Genomic DNA, 13,810 nt, shown 5'->3' with positions numbered 1-13,810 from the left:
TTTTTTTACCAAAAATATGTAGAAGAATACGTATCGGCCTAAACTGAGGGGGAAAAAAAATGTTTTAGACATTTTTTGGGGGATATTTATTATAGCAAAAAGTAAAAAATATTGAATTTTTTTCAAAATTGTCGCTCTATTTTTGTTTATAGCCCAAAAAAAAAAAAAAATGCAGAGGTGATCAAATACCACCAAAAGAAAGCTCCATTTGTGGAAAAAAAAAAAAAAAAGGACTCCGATTTTGTTTGGGAGCCATGTCGCACGACCGCGCAATTGTCAGTTAAAGCGACGCAGTGCCAAATCGCAAAAAGTGGCCTGGTCCTTTAGCTAGATGCATATCACATGCAAAGCGTTGGACTCAAACCTCTGATTCACACAGTGCAAGTCTGAGAATGGAGGAGCTGACAATCAACAGAAACAGTCCATTCTCAGACTTGCACCATGTGAATCAGAGGTTTGAGCCCAACACTCTGCATCCGATGCATAAATCCTTCCCTTCTACCTCTTTATTCAGTGGGATAATACATCTTAAGACTTGGGTCAATAAGCCAACAAAGGCAATAACAAGCATTGGCTGTCTTGAGTCTCATTGAATTTGCCAAATGAACTACATTTGAATATCATCTGTGATTGGAGCTTGTGGTCATTCTCTCTGACCCCTCTACAAGAGAGAAGAGGGACAGTCATCAACAGCTAGTAGCACTACCACAAAGCAGCGCTTCCAACTTTTCACTCAGGAACAACCACAACCGCAGCGCATTGTGATTGAACTGTGCAGTAATCCAGTGTGAATTTTTGCCTCTGGAAAAGGGGGTGTCTGACCAGGTAGAGAAAGCTCTCACTGAGATCCACAACAAGCAGGCAGATGGATTTTATAATGAAGCTGTGAGACGATCTGAAGGGTTTTGCGTGTGCTCGCTGCATATTGGAATCAAGCTGTGCTTTTATTACACGCATTCCCTGATTCAGCACGTTTTTCTAATAGCATTTGGAGAAGTCATCGCACATTTGGATGGACTCTACCGATTTGAGCATGTATGCTTTACAAGGGCTCCTGCACAGACGCCCCCTTCACCTTATTGCTTTTTTTAAATATACGTTTAATAATTATTTACCTCCTTTAAAATCACTTGAAGCATTTTGAGCTTTGTCAGAGTTGCGTGTCGTATTAGGGGAAGTTTCAGCCATTTCAGGTTGTTCACCTTCGTCTGGCAGATTATTCTGCAATGTTGAGGAAAAAAATAAAAAATCAGTGTTACATTAAACAGCTGCAAGTCGCTACATTTACAATTCCAGAGTTTCAGATATCGCAAAATAAATTCTGGTAAAGAACAGATGTACCTCCTCTTTTAAGGTTGTAGAAAGTTTATTGCTGCTGTGTGGTATGTCTAAAACAGCGCTGATATCCAAGCTCATTTTTGGATTGTAGGTGTGAGGATAGAGAGTCTCAGCGACACGCCTCTGTTCTTCTGCACACTGTAATAATGAAATACTGAAAGCATGAATGAGAGCAGAAAGAGGGGAATTTTTTTTTCTTTTTTAAATTGGGCCATTTGGCCTAAACAAATAACTTCATCACACGTTTTAAATCAGCACTGATGTGAAGGGTCATCACACAATTTAGTAATCTACAAAAATAAAGGTTGAAAAGACCCCTAGTGAATGTAAATATAACAGTGGATATATTAAGTTGGGGAATAACTGCCAGTTAATTTTCCAGTTCCATTGCAGAGTTTAACCTACTATATGCTATATTTTATGTTCTGTGTGATCTTTTAACCCTTTCATGCCCAAGCCTTTTTCTGACACTTTAAAAGGGTTGAAAAGAGTGAAAACTCTAAAAAAAAATTGCAGACTTTGTGGGCATAACACGAGGCAGTAAATTATAAAATATATAGCTTTATTACAAAATGGTTAAAAAATATGAAATCAACAAAACACCACCCTTTACTTGACCAGTTCAACAGATACCCAATAGAGCAAAAGCGGATAAGAGTTTGTTAATTGCACAGAAAAACTATATATGTATATATGTTTCAATATATGTTTCAATAGATTACCGTATTTATCTTCGTATAGCGTGCACCGGGCATGACCGCAAGGGGAGCCGAGCCTGACCGAGTGTACTGCTCTCGGTATATGTCGGCGGCGGTGTTCAAACACAGCGCGGGAGTCGGCGTATATCGCGCACCCACGATTTCCCCTTATTTTAAGGGGAAAAAAGTGCGCGGTATACGCCGATAAATACGGTATGTCCATGGTCTCCTCCATGCTAGCTTGCCAATGCATTTTGCAACATTAATTGCTTCCTCAGGACATACTGGGTAGGTGCAGATATAAAAAAAAGGGTGAAATTCCTCCCAATGACCACAAGTGTAAGGAGCATTCTTCCCACCGACCACGACACTTATGTATCATGAGTTTTAGAAATTTTTAGCAGGGGTTCCCCGAGACCAGAAAGTTATTTCAAGGGTTCCTTTGTGTTGAAAAGGTTGAGAAAGAGCGCTCTAGAGTGACAAAACGGGCCGATAAAAGTGAAATAAAATAGGCCACTATAAACTCAGTACGCAGGATAGACGGGTTTAATTATATTTGTCGTAGATAATCATGACATCTCTCAAACCTGAGGCTAACCCTTTCATATTTCAAGCCGAATTGGCCAATCATGCAGGAGAAGCCTTCCAACGTTATATATCCGGTATTCCTTGTCTGGGGACTCTATAGTGGAGCCAAAACCCAACCCTGATAGGGCAACAGGTACCTGGGACGTCTCGATGAACAGGTGTCCCCGCCGGCCCACATATATATTTTAGAATTTACTGCCTCATGTTATGCCCACAAAGTCCAGATTTTTTTTTAGAGAGTTTTTACTATTTTTAACCCTTTTATATATCAATTGGATGTTGGCATGGTGGGGGTCTTCACTTTTTATTTTTCGGACACTAGAAACTAGAGGTGCGCATCTTCACTGGTCTCACGATTCGATTACGATTATCTGTTCAACGATTCGATTTGATTCTGCGATGCATCACAATTACTGACGAGTTCCCACTTCTGCTGCCTAGGCAGCCCTTCCTCCCTGCAATCTTCTGGGACACATTAAAGGTCCCAGAAGACTGCCTGGCTATCCAGGACAGTGCAGCGAGATATGCACACCCGGCTGTGAAGCTGTAAGCTGTCACAGCCGGATGCCCACAGTAGTATTGCCAGTGCCGTGGACAGGTGGGTGGGGGAGAGAATGGAGGGTTCGGGTGGCCATGTCGCTGGATTGTGGGACAGGCGAGTGTCTTTTTGCGCACACTCATGGAATGGTGATAAACTACGGTACCTAAAAATCTCCATAGGCAAAGCTTTTAAAATAGTTATCAACGGTTATTTTTTTACATTTTTTTTTGTTTTTTGCACCATGGCATTAGCTTAGAAAGGATGAGAGGGGATTTACATCCACTTTAATGGTGGGTGGTGCGCTTATGTTTGATTGTAAATGACAATGATGTATCTGGAAACAGTGTTGAATTGTATGTTTTTGTTTTTCTTAATAAAATCCTTTTGAAAAAAAAAAAAAAAAAAAGCTGTGGCAGCGAGGTAGACCAACATCTCTAACCACATCCAGAGAGTGGAGCGCCACCCCCCCCCCCCCCCCAAGGGTGTTTTGGAGCAGGACAAGAAGGTGTTCAATTACCTTAAAGTGTTTGTTAAGGCAAAAGTGTAAATCACTGCCAGCCCCTCCATTATACTCAGGCATACACTATGCAAGTCTTTTCTAAAAAAAATTAGCCATGTAAAAACCTTTTTAGCTGGAGAGGTCACGTGGCCGCTCAGCCCCTCCTGCAGAAGCCTTGTCTCAGAGATGTAAAGCGGTCACGAGTCTAAAAATGTATTTACATGACATGCCTTGTTATTAGAAAAAAAAAAAAGAAAAGAAAATACTTGCACAGTGTGGTAATGCCTGCCTATAATAAATGGGCTGGCAGTAACAGTAGGTTTTTGATTTCTACTAATAGTGGCGGGGGGGGGGGGGGGGGGCGAGACATAGACAAAGACACAGAGCTGACAGGCAGGGAGGAGGGGGTGAGCAGAAAGGACAGCTGCAGATGGATGACGGAGGGTAGTACACTGACCAGGGTTGTCAGGTCTCAGCAGCCCTGATTATCGTGGTCAGCGCAAAGAGAGGGATACAGGAAGTGGCAGCATCAGCCAGGTTTTTTTTTTTAAAGTTTAGAGGGGGCAGATTACACAGCACAAGCACTGTGCTGTGTAATCTGCTTTAAGGGAACAGGATCTGTATTTTTTTTGGGGGGGGGGGGGTGTTAACACTTTCTATTATCCAGTAGTCTCTGAATACGAATACTGTCTGTTCGGTAGGATCAAGAAATACTGCCTTGTAGAGCCATGGCAGTCTGGGTTCACCACACATGTGACAAACATCACTATCATGATAAAGGATAAAAAAATTATAAAAAAATAAATAAAAAAAATATATACAAAAACATCCATCCACAGGTATTACATATACATACAGTCATGAGCCAGTGCTCAGATACAATGTGAATGCCATTTCTTTCTTTAACAGACTTGAATTCTCGATTTGTGTCATTTTGTCTTCCTTGATAAATGAAGTGTGTTACACTTTCATCAAAGCACCATCTGGGTAAACAAAATCAACATTAGTCACACACACAAAAAAAAATAATAATAATAGTAGTTGTTAATTAAAAACAGTAAATTAAAATTAAGCTGGACTGCGAGTAAAACATTAAACACAACGTTGAAGCACGTGTTTGTATGAAAGGATTTTCAGTTCTTTCCAGCCATTATTGCGATTTATACACAAACAGAAGGGTGACACCACTGTTAACCTTGGAAAGAATTGGTTCCCCTCCATGAACACAACATGCTGACCAGACAATGAAAAAACCGCCTCACACTTGTAAGAAATTATCATGCCCAGGAAAATATATAAAGAATGTATATGATGTTTGTATGGGATTATTATATGGTGATAGATCATAACTAGTCCAAAGTATATGTATACACCTCAGGGGGAGACTAGCTGTTTATTTATCACAAGACTGTCTCTCAATGGACAAAAGCTTTTGCTGGAGCCTTCAATAGCCAAATTATATGCATGACAATTAGGTTTACCCTTCATATATGGAAGGTTGTGGAATACTGGTGGTGGCCATTTTCCAGACTCCTTGACACCATAGCTCATGTGGCTTTGGGATGCAAAGTTGGCTGTCCGTTTGTGTCAAGAGATAGACTAAAGAACTTGTAAATATTGAAAGCCAGGTTCAGACACCATGACTCCTGTAACACTGGTGGAGCTTCATAGCCAAGTAGACTCGAGTTCCAGCCAGTCACTTTCTTGAGAAAGATTGGATTGTGCAGTTGGAACCAATCAGAGTTTGCTCAATGAAGGTGAATGGAGGGAACTAGTATAAAAATAGCTTGACTAAGACTTGCTGAGGCAGGACTGGTACCGACAGGAAGCTTGCCTGGAGAGACTGGGAGGAGAGGATGGACTGCAGAGTTGACAGATGACGTGGCTGGAGTAGTTGACCTGGAGCTTGGGCTGAGAAAGAGCTTATACACTTTTAGGTTAGGCCCAAAGGGTAGTATATTGTTCTTTTGGAGTATTTTGCCTCTGGTCTTATAAGTACTTTATTTCTCTTCTCTGGTGCAGAGGTTGTATTATTGTATTTATAATCATCAGATGTTGCTGTTAATGTATGTAATGATTATGCCTCCAAAGTATTGTTTTATGTAATATTTACTTATCAGTGACAAAGCCGTTTAGGTTAATTCTTTGTGCAATATATATATTTTTTACCTACAGTGTGTGTTGTGCGTTTCATTGCTGACCTGCCCCTAAAAAGAACGGTACAAAGGGAGCGTTGATTAATAATATTGGATTTTTTATTAATGTCTGTATTATTTGTGTAATCACCCCCCCCCCCCCATTTTCTTACACACTGCTGAAGAAAACTTTGCTCTTTCTTCCCATCATCAAGTTTGTCTGCTCATGGACATTCTACAGAGCTCAACTAGCCCTAGTACTGCCGATTCCTAACCTAGTTTGCTGCAAAGCTGGCCATACACCGGTCAAAATTTGTCTGGTTCAGCAGGAACTGTCCAAATTTTGATCAGTGTGTGGCTAAGGCTGGATTCACACCTATGCAGTTTTAGTGCTTTTTGCATTTTGCAGATTTGCACTACAATCCATTTAACATGGTTTCCTATAGAATATGTTCTGTAGTGCAAATCTGCAAAATGCAAAAAGCACTGAAAATGCATAAGTGTGAATCCAGTCTAATCTTGTTCAACAGAAAATGATCAAAAAATCATGTTGGAATGGGACAGGTTAGAACATTTTCCTCAAGCATCTGCAGCTGCTGATCAGTGTATTCTGACAATTGTGGGTGCCGCAGTCATATTAATGTCCAGGCAGAAGGGAAGGGGAGTTCTCTATTCCCCTTGTTTGTGTGAATGGAAGAAATATTTTTTTTTTTTTTCATTCAGCAAATGTATGGTCCACTTAAAGGGATGGCAGAAGGCTGGTACCAAGACAAAATTCAGGTACTTATATAAAAAACAAACAATTATTTTACAGGAATACTGAATTCAATTGTGTTTTCACCTTTTCCGTTTAAAGCTTTGTATTGAACATTACAGACCTCTCAAAACAAGTATTATGCTGAACTGAATTTTATTTGCAGAGAAGAAAGAAAAAAAAAAAAAAAAAGGGAAAGCATGCACTCATTCACTGCCCCAGTCATAGAATACAAATATACAATCATCCCCCCAAGCTGTACCTGTACTCTGCTCCAAGAGAAGCAGCTACTGCGTTCAGTTCCCCTTGCTTTTTACTAAGCTTCTTGCTCACACAAATAACTACATCGCTGAGAATTTTGGGTTCCTCATTTACCTGTTAAAAAATAATAATAATAATAATAATAATAATAATAATAATAATAATAATAATAATAATGCAGAGTTGGCAATTATTAAATACAATGAATAAAATATTAAATGTAATTACCAAATGTGTTTTCTTTGTGACTGGTAAGAGAAAGTACTACAAAGAATTAATTAATAAATGCCACTGGGTCATTCAAAAGACTAATCCCCAGGAAGTTAAGGAATCTAATGCATTGCAAGGGCAATGAATACTGCTTGACTGCGCAAGGAAAAGATTTGATGGGCAGGAGCACCAATTCTGACCAACTGATCTGTCCCAAGAAGGTGTCAAACGCATTAATGTTTGGATGTGATTAGCAGATTAATAAAGGTCTGGGGTTCCTTGAACACAGCAGCATATCGTCTATATAAATTAGATTTTCTCTTGAATACAATGATAATAAAGTATCTAATCTAAGCCTTTGAATCATGGGCTTGTCTCAAAATTTGAATAGCTAAGAGTTCTACTGCCAAGGCAAAAAGTAGTGGGTGCAGAAGGCACCCCCTGTCTAGTACTTGAAACCGCATTAAATAAAAGTTCACCTTTAGTAACATGTTTCTAACTGAGCAGCCCTTGCTGATGACTGCTCCAAGTAGTTTACTGATCCTCCCTGTCATTCAGTAACTGCCTACCAATATGTGGTACAGGCAGACAGCTACAATGACAGCCTGCAGGAACCCGAGATTGCACCTGTGATCTGCTGGTGCAATGCTTTACAGGCTTCCATTTAAAAAAAAAAATCCAAATTTTTTACCTGCAAAAAGTTAGCAGCATGTAATGAGCCAGAACTTTGGTTCTCACCAGGTCATGTTGGCATAGGAGAGACACCCTTCTAATGTTTTTTTTTTTCTTCCCAGTAATACAAAGTCAATTCTTCCAAGCAAAACCTTTAGCCCAGTTTCACACTGGGTACGATTTGCTTCAATTTGAGATGCGATTTCACATGTGAAATCGCATCTCAAATCAGCGTCATTTGCCGGCAATTGTCGGCAAAGACACCGTCCTAATCGGTGCAACGCCACATCTGCGGGGCTGCACCGATTTCAAAAAGTAGTTCCTGTACTACTTTTTGCGATTTTGGGCCGCAATTTACATTGACATCTGTGCAGAAATGTGCACAGATGTCTCTTAAATCGCGGCCGAAATCGGGACTGCCAGAGGGAGTGAAATCGTGCGCGTTCAGCTGAACTCCCGCAGCCCAGTGTGAACCGGGGCTCAATGTATTGATCAAATAAAATCTCAGCATCAAAGTATGCATGTATGCCACTAACATAGGGTTAGTGATATTGTGATCATCAGTAGAGGGATTTGGATGAGGGGTTGGGAGCTGCTCATAAAAAGATGATGCAGTGGCTATGAGAAGCTAGAAACTCCCTGATAAATCCTATAACTTTAAAGCAGGACAGACCGCCGAGTGTTGGCGGGGATGCCCTGACAAGGGAAAGATGGCAGACCTATGGTGGACATGCCCGAAAATTCAAATCTATTGGGACACAATATTAATTAAAATAAAAAAGAGATAATGGGTAAGGAGATAAAGAAAGACCCATGGGTTATCCTTTTCCACGGTAGTCAAGAGGGCATTAAAAGATATAAGCAGTCCCTCTTACCTCACCTGCTTAACGCAGCAAAGAGGCTCATTCCAAGAAAGTGGCAGGAAACTGATAGTCCACAGATTTGGAACTGGATAGATGCAGTAGAGGAAACTTACAGGTTGGAAGAGTTAAAGGAGAGTATCTCAGAAACAAACAGCGACTTCAAGGAAAAATGGAAGAAGTGGTCTGACTATAAAAAAACATGGAGCTACGTAGAGAGACTGAGAGTTCCTTAGCCTTTGGTTACCTAGGGAATATAGTATCCCAGGGTATAGATGTACAAGTGGACCGTTAACAAAGTTAGGTAACCTTGTCTTGTAGTAAATAAATTTGCACATTATTGTTGATTTTTTTTTTTTTTTTCCCAATGAATCATTTCTACGTAAAAGGCAGCAGTTTCCTGGGAGCCACGACAGGGCGGGGGGGGGAGGAGGAGGAAAACGCAATTTTATCTGAGCTTTGATCGGCCTTCTCAGTTAAGGGGTGGATATTATAAAAGGAGTACTGATTAGAACCAGATACCTTGGCGGGAAGGCGACACACATATTTAATTCAATAAGCTCTATAAAAATTTTTTTTTTTTTTTTTTTTTTTAAAGCTCTATAGACAGAGTTATTGTTCACAAAAAAAAAAAAAACACATACCACATATGATGCAAACCGTAAACAGAGACGTAAGAAGCATCAAATCATGAGCTGGTCTCTAGAATTTGGTAAAAGCTGAAGTGGTTAAAAAAAAGAAGAAGCTAGAAACTCGATAGAAGAGTCGTGCTGCATAAAAATTATCAGAAAAAAAAAAAAAAAGGAAGGTGTCTAGGACACTAGCAAAAATGAGGCATTCGTGGAGTGGGAGGGGATATGCTAGGGCTGTTCTTTGTCTGCCAGGGTCCAATCACCTGAGATATTAATAAAAAGGAGTGCAAGCAAGGAGTCCCGGGGCTCATAAAATCTAAAGCACCAAAAGCTTTCATGTACTTCAGCTGGGATTTTTTAGGGGGAAATGTAACCTTTTGTGATTAGATTCAATCTGCAGTTCTGATTCTGAATTATTAACACCACAGACTGATGCTTGTGGTGTAATGTTTACTGTAAAATTATGCCGAATGGGGCACAATTATGGTCAAAGGTAAGAGTGGGAGGGGCAATCAAAGTCCTATATCATCTGCACAGAAAGTAGTTTTTTCATCAACTGTAATCATAAGGTCACTTAACACTCTCACCATGCAGAGACCTACTTGAAATGTACACAGTAAACATTTGAGCCGATAATTAAAATTCAAAAACACAAACTTGATCTTTCAGTGTTTTTTGCTTTAACATGCAACAAACTTATGCAATTAGTGTATTATATATAGATGTCGTCTCCTATGTTCAACTGCTACATAAAATAATAATGCAGGAAGAAGACTTACTGTTTTTTTCTCAACCATTTTTAACTGAGGACTAGCTGTAATGGCTGCATTTTGGCGGTTACTGTTTGCGAGTGCCAACTGCAAGTTCCTGCCAATCATTTCTGACAAAGGGGTGCTCTGCGTTTTATTCTTCTGGTTGAGACCACCTGGAGTTTCCAAAGCTGCCAAAGCATCCTGTTTGGATTTAAACACATTTTTATCTAAAACCAACATTCATTTTAAACTGGAATGTTTATGTGCATATACAGTTTCAGCAGAGCTAAAATATTAAGCGAAGCCAAGATTTTTTTTAACTTAAGTTAAAAAAAAAGGTAATCAGCTGGTAACATACAGAAAAAAATACTGAAAACAATTCAAATAGAGAGCAAGACATGTAGACCTGAAATATGGCACGTATCTAATTTCCAATGTTTTGCTGAATTTCAGGAAAACATGCGATTCACCACCAAAACAGAAATATTTGGCACGTCTGGATATCGAAGAGCATGTGATCGTACTGGGCCAATCACAAAGCAGTAGCACTTTTACTTGGGGTGAATCCATGGCCTTTAAGACTTGAGTAACTCAGGGCAGCTTCTTCTTGCACAGCCATCGGCAGCATCAAGAAGTGAATTAAAGTTGCGATGCTGGGGAAGGGGACATAAAAGGCCTCCCATTATCGCTACCATTATCCAGCAGCAGAGGAACAGTGGAGAGGACTAGAGACGACCATTGCAGCTGTATGGTAGGCACTTCTCAGCTTCTGGGATCCTCTTGAAACATTGCAGCAGTATCCTGTCACCGGGACCTGCACCTACAGACTCCTGAGCCTTCCCTGAACTTTTGTTTTTGACCTGCGCAGTCAGCTCTACACGGCGGGCGCAGTATAAACGGTATGTACGGCAAAAAAAATAAAAAATAAACAGCATACTGTAAATGTCGGAAGTATGCTGGATGGAATGGTATACAATTGTTTTAGGGTGAACCTCCGCTTTAATGCTGCAGCAAACGTATGGACCAGAGAGTATAATCAATCATTTTGGAAGCTGTGTGGAATACTGTATAAAGCTTATACAGACCCAATTATTAATTTAAAGGGGTCTGCACATCTGCGGGGTGCATTCACCTTTGGAGGTGTGAGTGCTGGTGGAAAGTTTACGAGATGTATTATAGTTAGTTTTAATGCGAACAATCACGGGGAAGGGACGAAGGAGACACAATATCACAAAACTGTTTGTTTGGCATTTAAAGTAATATTATTTGGGGCCTAAAGCAAGAATATGGACTTCGTTAGGTAATGTGGGTGTCATTTGTGTAAATTATTCTTTTATTGCACTATATTTTGGTCCAGAATAATTTTATTTGGTTCCCGTGGCAGAACATATTCTGGGGCAGATCCACAAAAGAATTACGCCGGCATATCTATTGATACGCCACGTAATTTTAAAGTTCCCGTGTCGTATCTTTGTTTTGTATCCACAAAACAAGATACGACGGCATCTGGGATCGATCCGACAGGCATACGTCTTAGTACGCCGTCGGATCTTAGGTGCATTTTTTCGGCGGCTGCTAGGTGGCGTTTCCGTCGAATTCCGCGTCGAGTATGCAAATTAGCTGGTTACGGCGATCCACGAACGTACGTCCGGCGCATTTTTTTACGTCGTTTGCGTTTGGCTTTTTCCGACGTATAGTTACCCCTACTATATGGTGGCGTACTCAATGTTAAGTATGGCCGTCGTTCCCGCCTCGCATTTTGAATTTTTTACGTCGTTTGCGTAAATCGTTCGCGAATAGGGATTTGCGTAGAATGACGTCACCGTCGTAAGCATTGGCTTGTTCCGGTTTAATTTCGAGCATGCGCACTGGGATACGAAAAAAAACGTTGTTTACGTCGGGTCACAACGTATTTACATAAAACACGCCCCCATCACATCGAATTGAATTGCGCGCCCTTACGCCGCCAAAGATACACTACGCCGCCGTAACTTACGGCGCAAATTCTTTGAGGATTGGAAAAAAACATAAGTTACGGCGGCGTAGTGTATCTTAGATACGCTACGCCCGGCGGAAATATGCGCCGAGGTACGTGAATCTGCCCCCCTGATTGTATCACACACATATATAGTTATACCATAACATGTTGGTTTGTATATAAAAGGGAAAGCACAGGTTCATGTTAACGTTCTGTAATCTTTGGTTAGGCTAAAGCCTCGTACACACGATCGCATTTCCAGCGGACAAATCCGTGGAATTTTGTTCGAAGGGCGTTGGCCGTGAACTTGGTATGCATACAGACGGCAAAACATTGTCAGCCGACATACACGAAACTACGTGTTTTTTCAGCTCTTTAGCACCACCCTTTGGGCAACTTCTGCTACTGTTGTCTTATGGTTAGCATTGGTTTGTACTTTGGATATTTATTTATTTTTTGACGGACTTGTGCGATTGGATGATTCGACAAGACACATTTGTTGTCGGAAAATTTGAAAGCATGCTATAAAACATTTGTTGTCAGAAATTCCAACAATTGTCCGGTGGATCGTAAAAGCAGTCGTATTATCCAACATCACACATTTGTTGTCGGAAAATCCGATCGGGTGTACGAGGCTTTACTGTAGCAGTTAATCATATGACATTTTCTAGCGATAGCAGAGGAGTGATCACATAAACCCACATGTTGTGTATTCTGCAACCTCCTCACTGTGCATGATGCCATCTGCAACAATGCAGGACAAAAACAAACAGTCTTGATAATTCAAATAAAATGCATTAAGTGAATTGTTTATGCATTTATTTTTTTTTATTGAGTACAATTTCATATAATTGCATTAACATGATAAAATGTTTTATAAATCTGTCATCGCACACGGTTACCTAAATTGATCATCAAAATAGCTCACAAGAACTACAAATCATCGGAAAAGCCTTGCCTATGGTGGTAAAAGAGTTAACATAAAATGCTTACTGTTAACCTCGTATGACTTATTTATAAAAAAAAAAAAAAAAGTAAAGTAAAATGAGCAACAAATTAGTTCTGATTAGAAGATTGGGTTACTGCATTTTCCCTGTATTAACCCCTTCCCGCTGACCGCACACATATACATGCCTCATGGAAGTGGGTCTTTTTCTGTGGGGCCCCACATATGCGCATCTTCCAGCACAGAGACTGGGCTCTTAAGAGCCCTGGGTCGCGTACCAAGGATCAGGATCCAGGACTCACAGTTGGCCATTCGCCATCACAGTGATCAGTCATCATGAACCCGCTCCTGTGTTTACTTTCTTTTTTTAAAGGAAAGGAAGATACACTGCATCTTACTCTCCTTGCAAAAGATGAAGCTGTAAATAAAAAATAAAATAAAAAAAATAAAAGATCAAGATTTGCCAGGGTTAGTATTGGGGTCAAACGGTCATGGTCAGCATATTTAGGGTACAATTTTTTTCAACTTTTAAATTAGAGCCGGTTCACACTGGGGCGACCTGGGATCTGACTTCAAGACGCCCCAAGTCGCGCGGTCGAGAAAATGAATGGAAGTAAATGGGCGTCGTCTTAATGTACACTACTGAAGTCGCTCCGACTTCAGAAAAGGTTCCTGTACTACTTCAGTCCGACTTCTAGGCGACCTGTACCCATTGATTTTAATGGAAGTCGCCTCCAAATCAGATCCCCGTTCACAGTGAGGCAACTTTACAGCAAGTCGCCCCCCCTCCCACAGGGAAACTCCACGCCAAATTTTAAATAAAAAACCGACATGGGTTCCCCTCCAGGGGCATACCAGGCCCTTAGGTTTGGTATGGATTTCAAGGGGAACCCCTACGCCGGACAAAACAACGTGGGGTCCCCCCAATCCATACCAGACCCTTATC

General features: G+C 40.6%; 1 protein-coding gene across 2 annotated transcripts in view; it reads right to left on the bottom strand.

Annotated features, from left to right (window-relative positions):
- Positions 1 to 13,810, bottom strand: part of TOPBP1 (DNA topoisomerase II binding protein 1) — a 61,574-nt gene that overhangs the window by 24,484 nt on the left and 23,280 nt on the right. For both annotated transcript variants that reach the window (XM_040353029.1, XM_040353028.1), the window contains 5 exons: positions 9,968 to 10,141; positions 6,816 to 6,928; positions 4,521 to 4,647; positions 1,342 to 1,476; positions 1,116 to 1,221 (listed from right to left, as the gene is read on the bottom strand). In XM_040353029.1, coding sequence (XP_040208963.1) covers positions 1,116 to 1,221; positions 1,342 to 1,476; positions 4,521 to 4,647; positions 6,816 to 6,928; positions 9,968 to 10,141 — 655 coding nt within the window. The remainder of the gene's footprint in view (positions 1 to 1,115; positions 1,222 to 1,341; positions 1,477 to 4,520; positions 4,648 to 6,815; positions 6,929 to 9,967; positions 10,142 to 13,810) is intronic.

Source organism: Rana temporaria, chromosome 5, assembly GCF_905171775.1.
Source record: "Rana temporaria chromosome 5, aRanTem1.1, whole genome shotgun sequence".
Classification (NCBI taxonomy): domain Eukaryota; kingdom Metazoa; phylum Chordata; class Amphibia; order Anura; family Ranidae; genus Rana; species Rana temporaria.
This window is presented reverse-complemented; position numbering and strand designations above follow the sequence as displayed.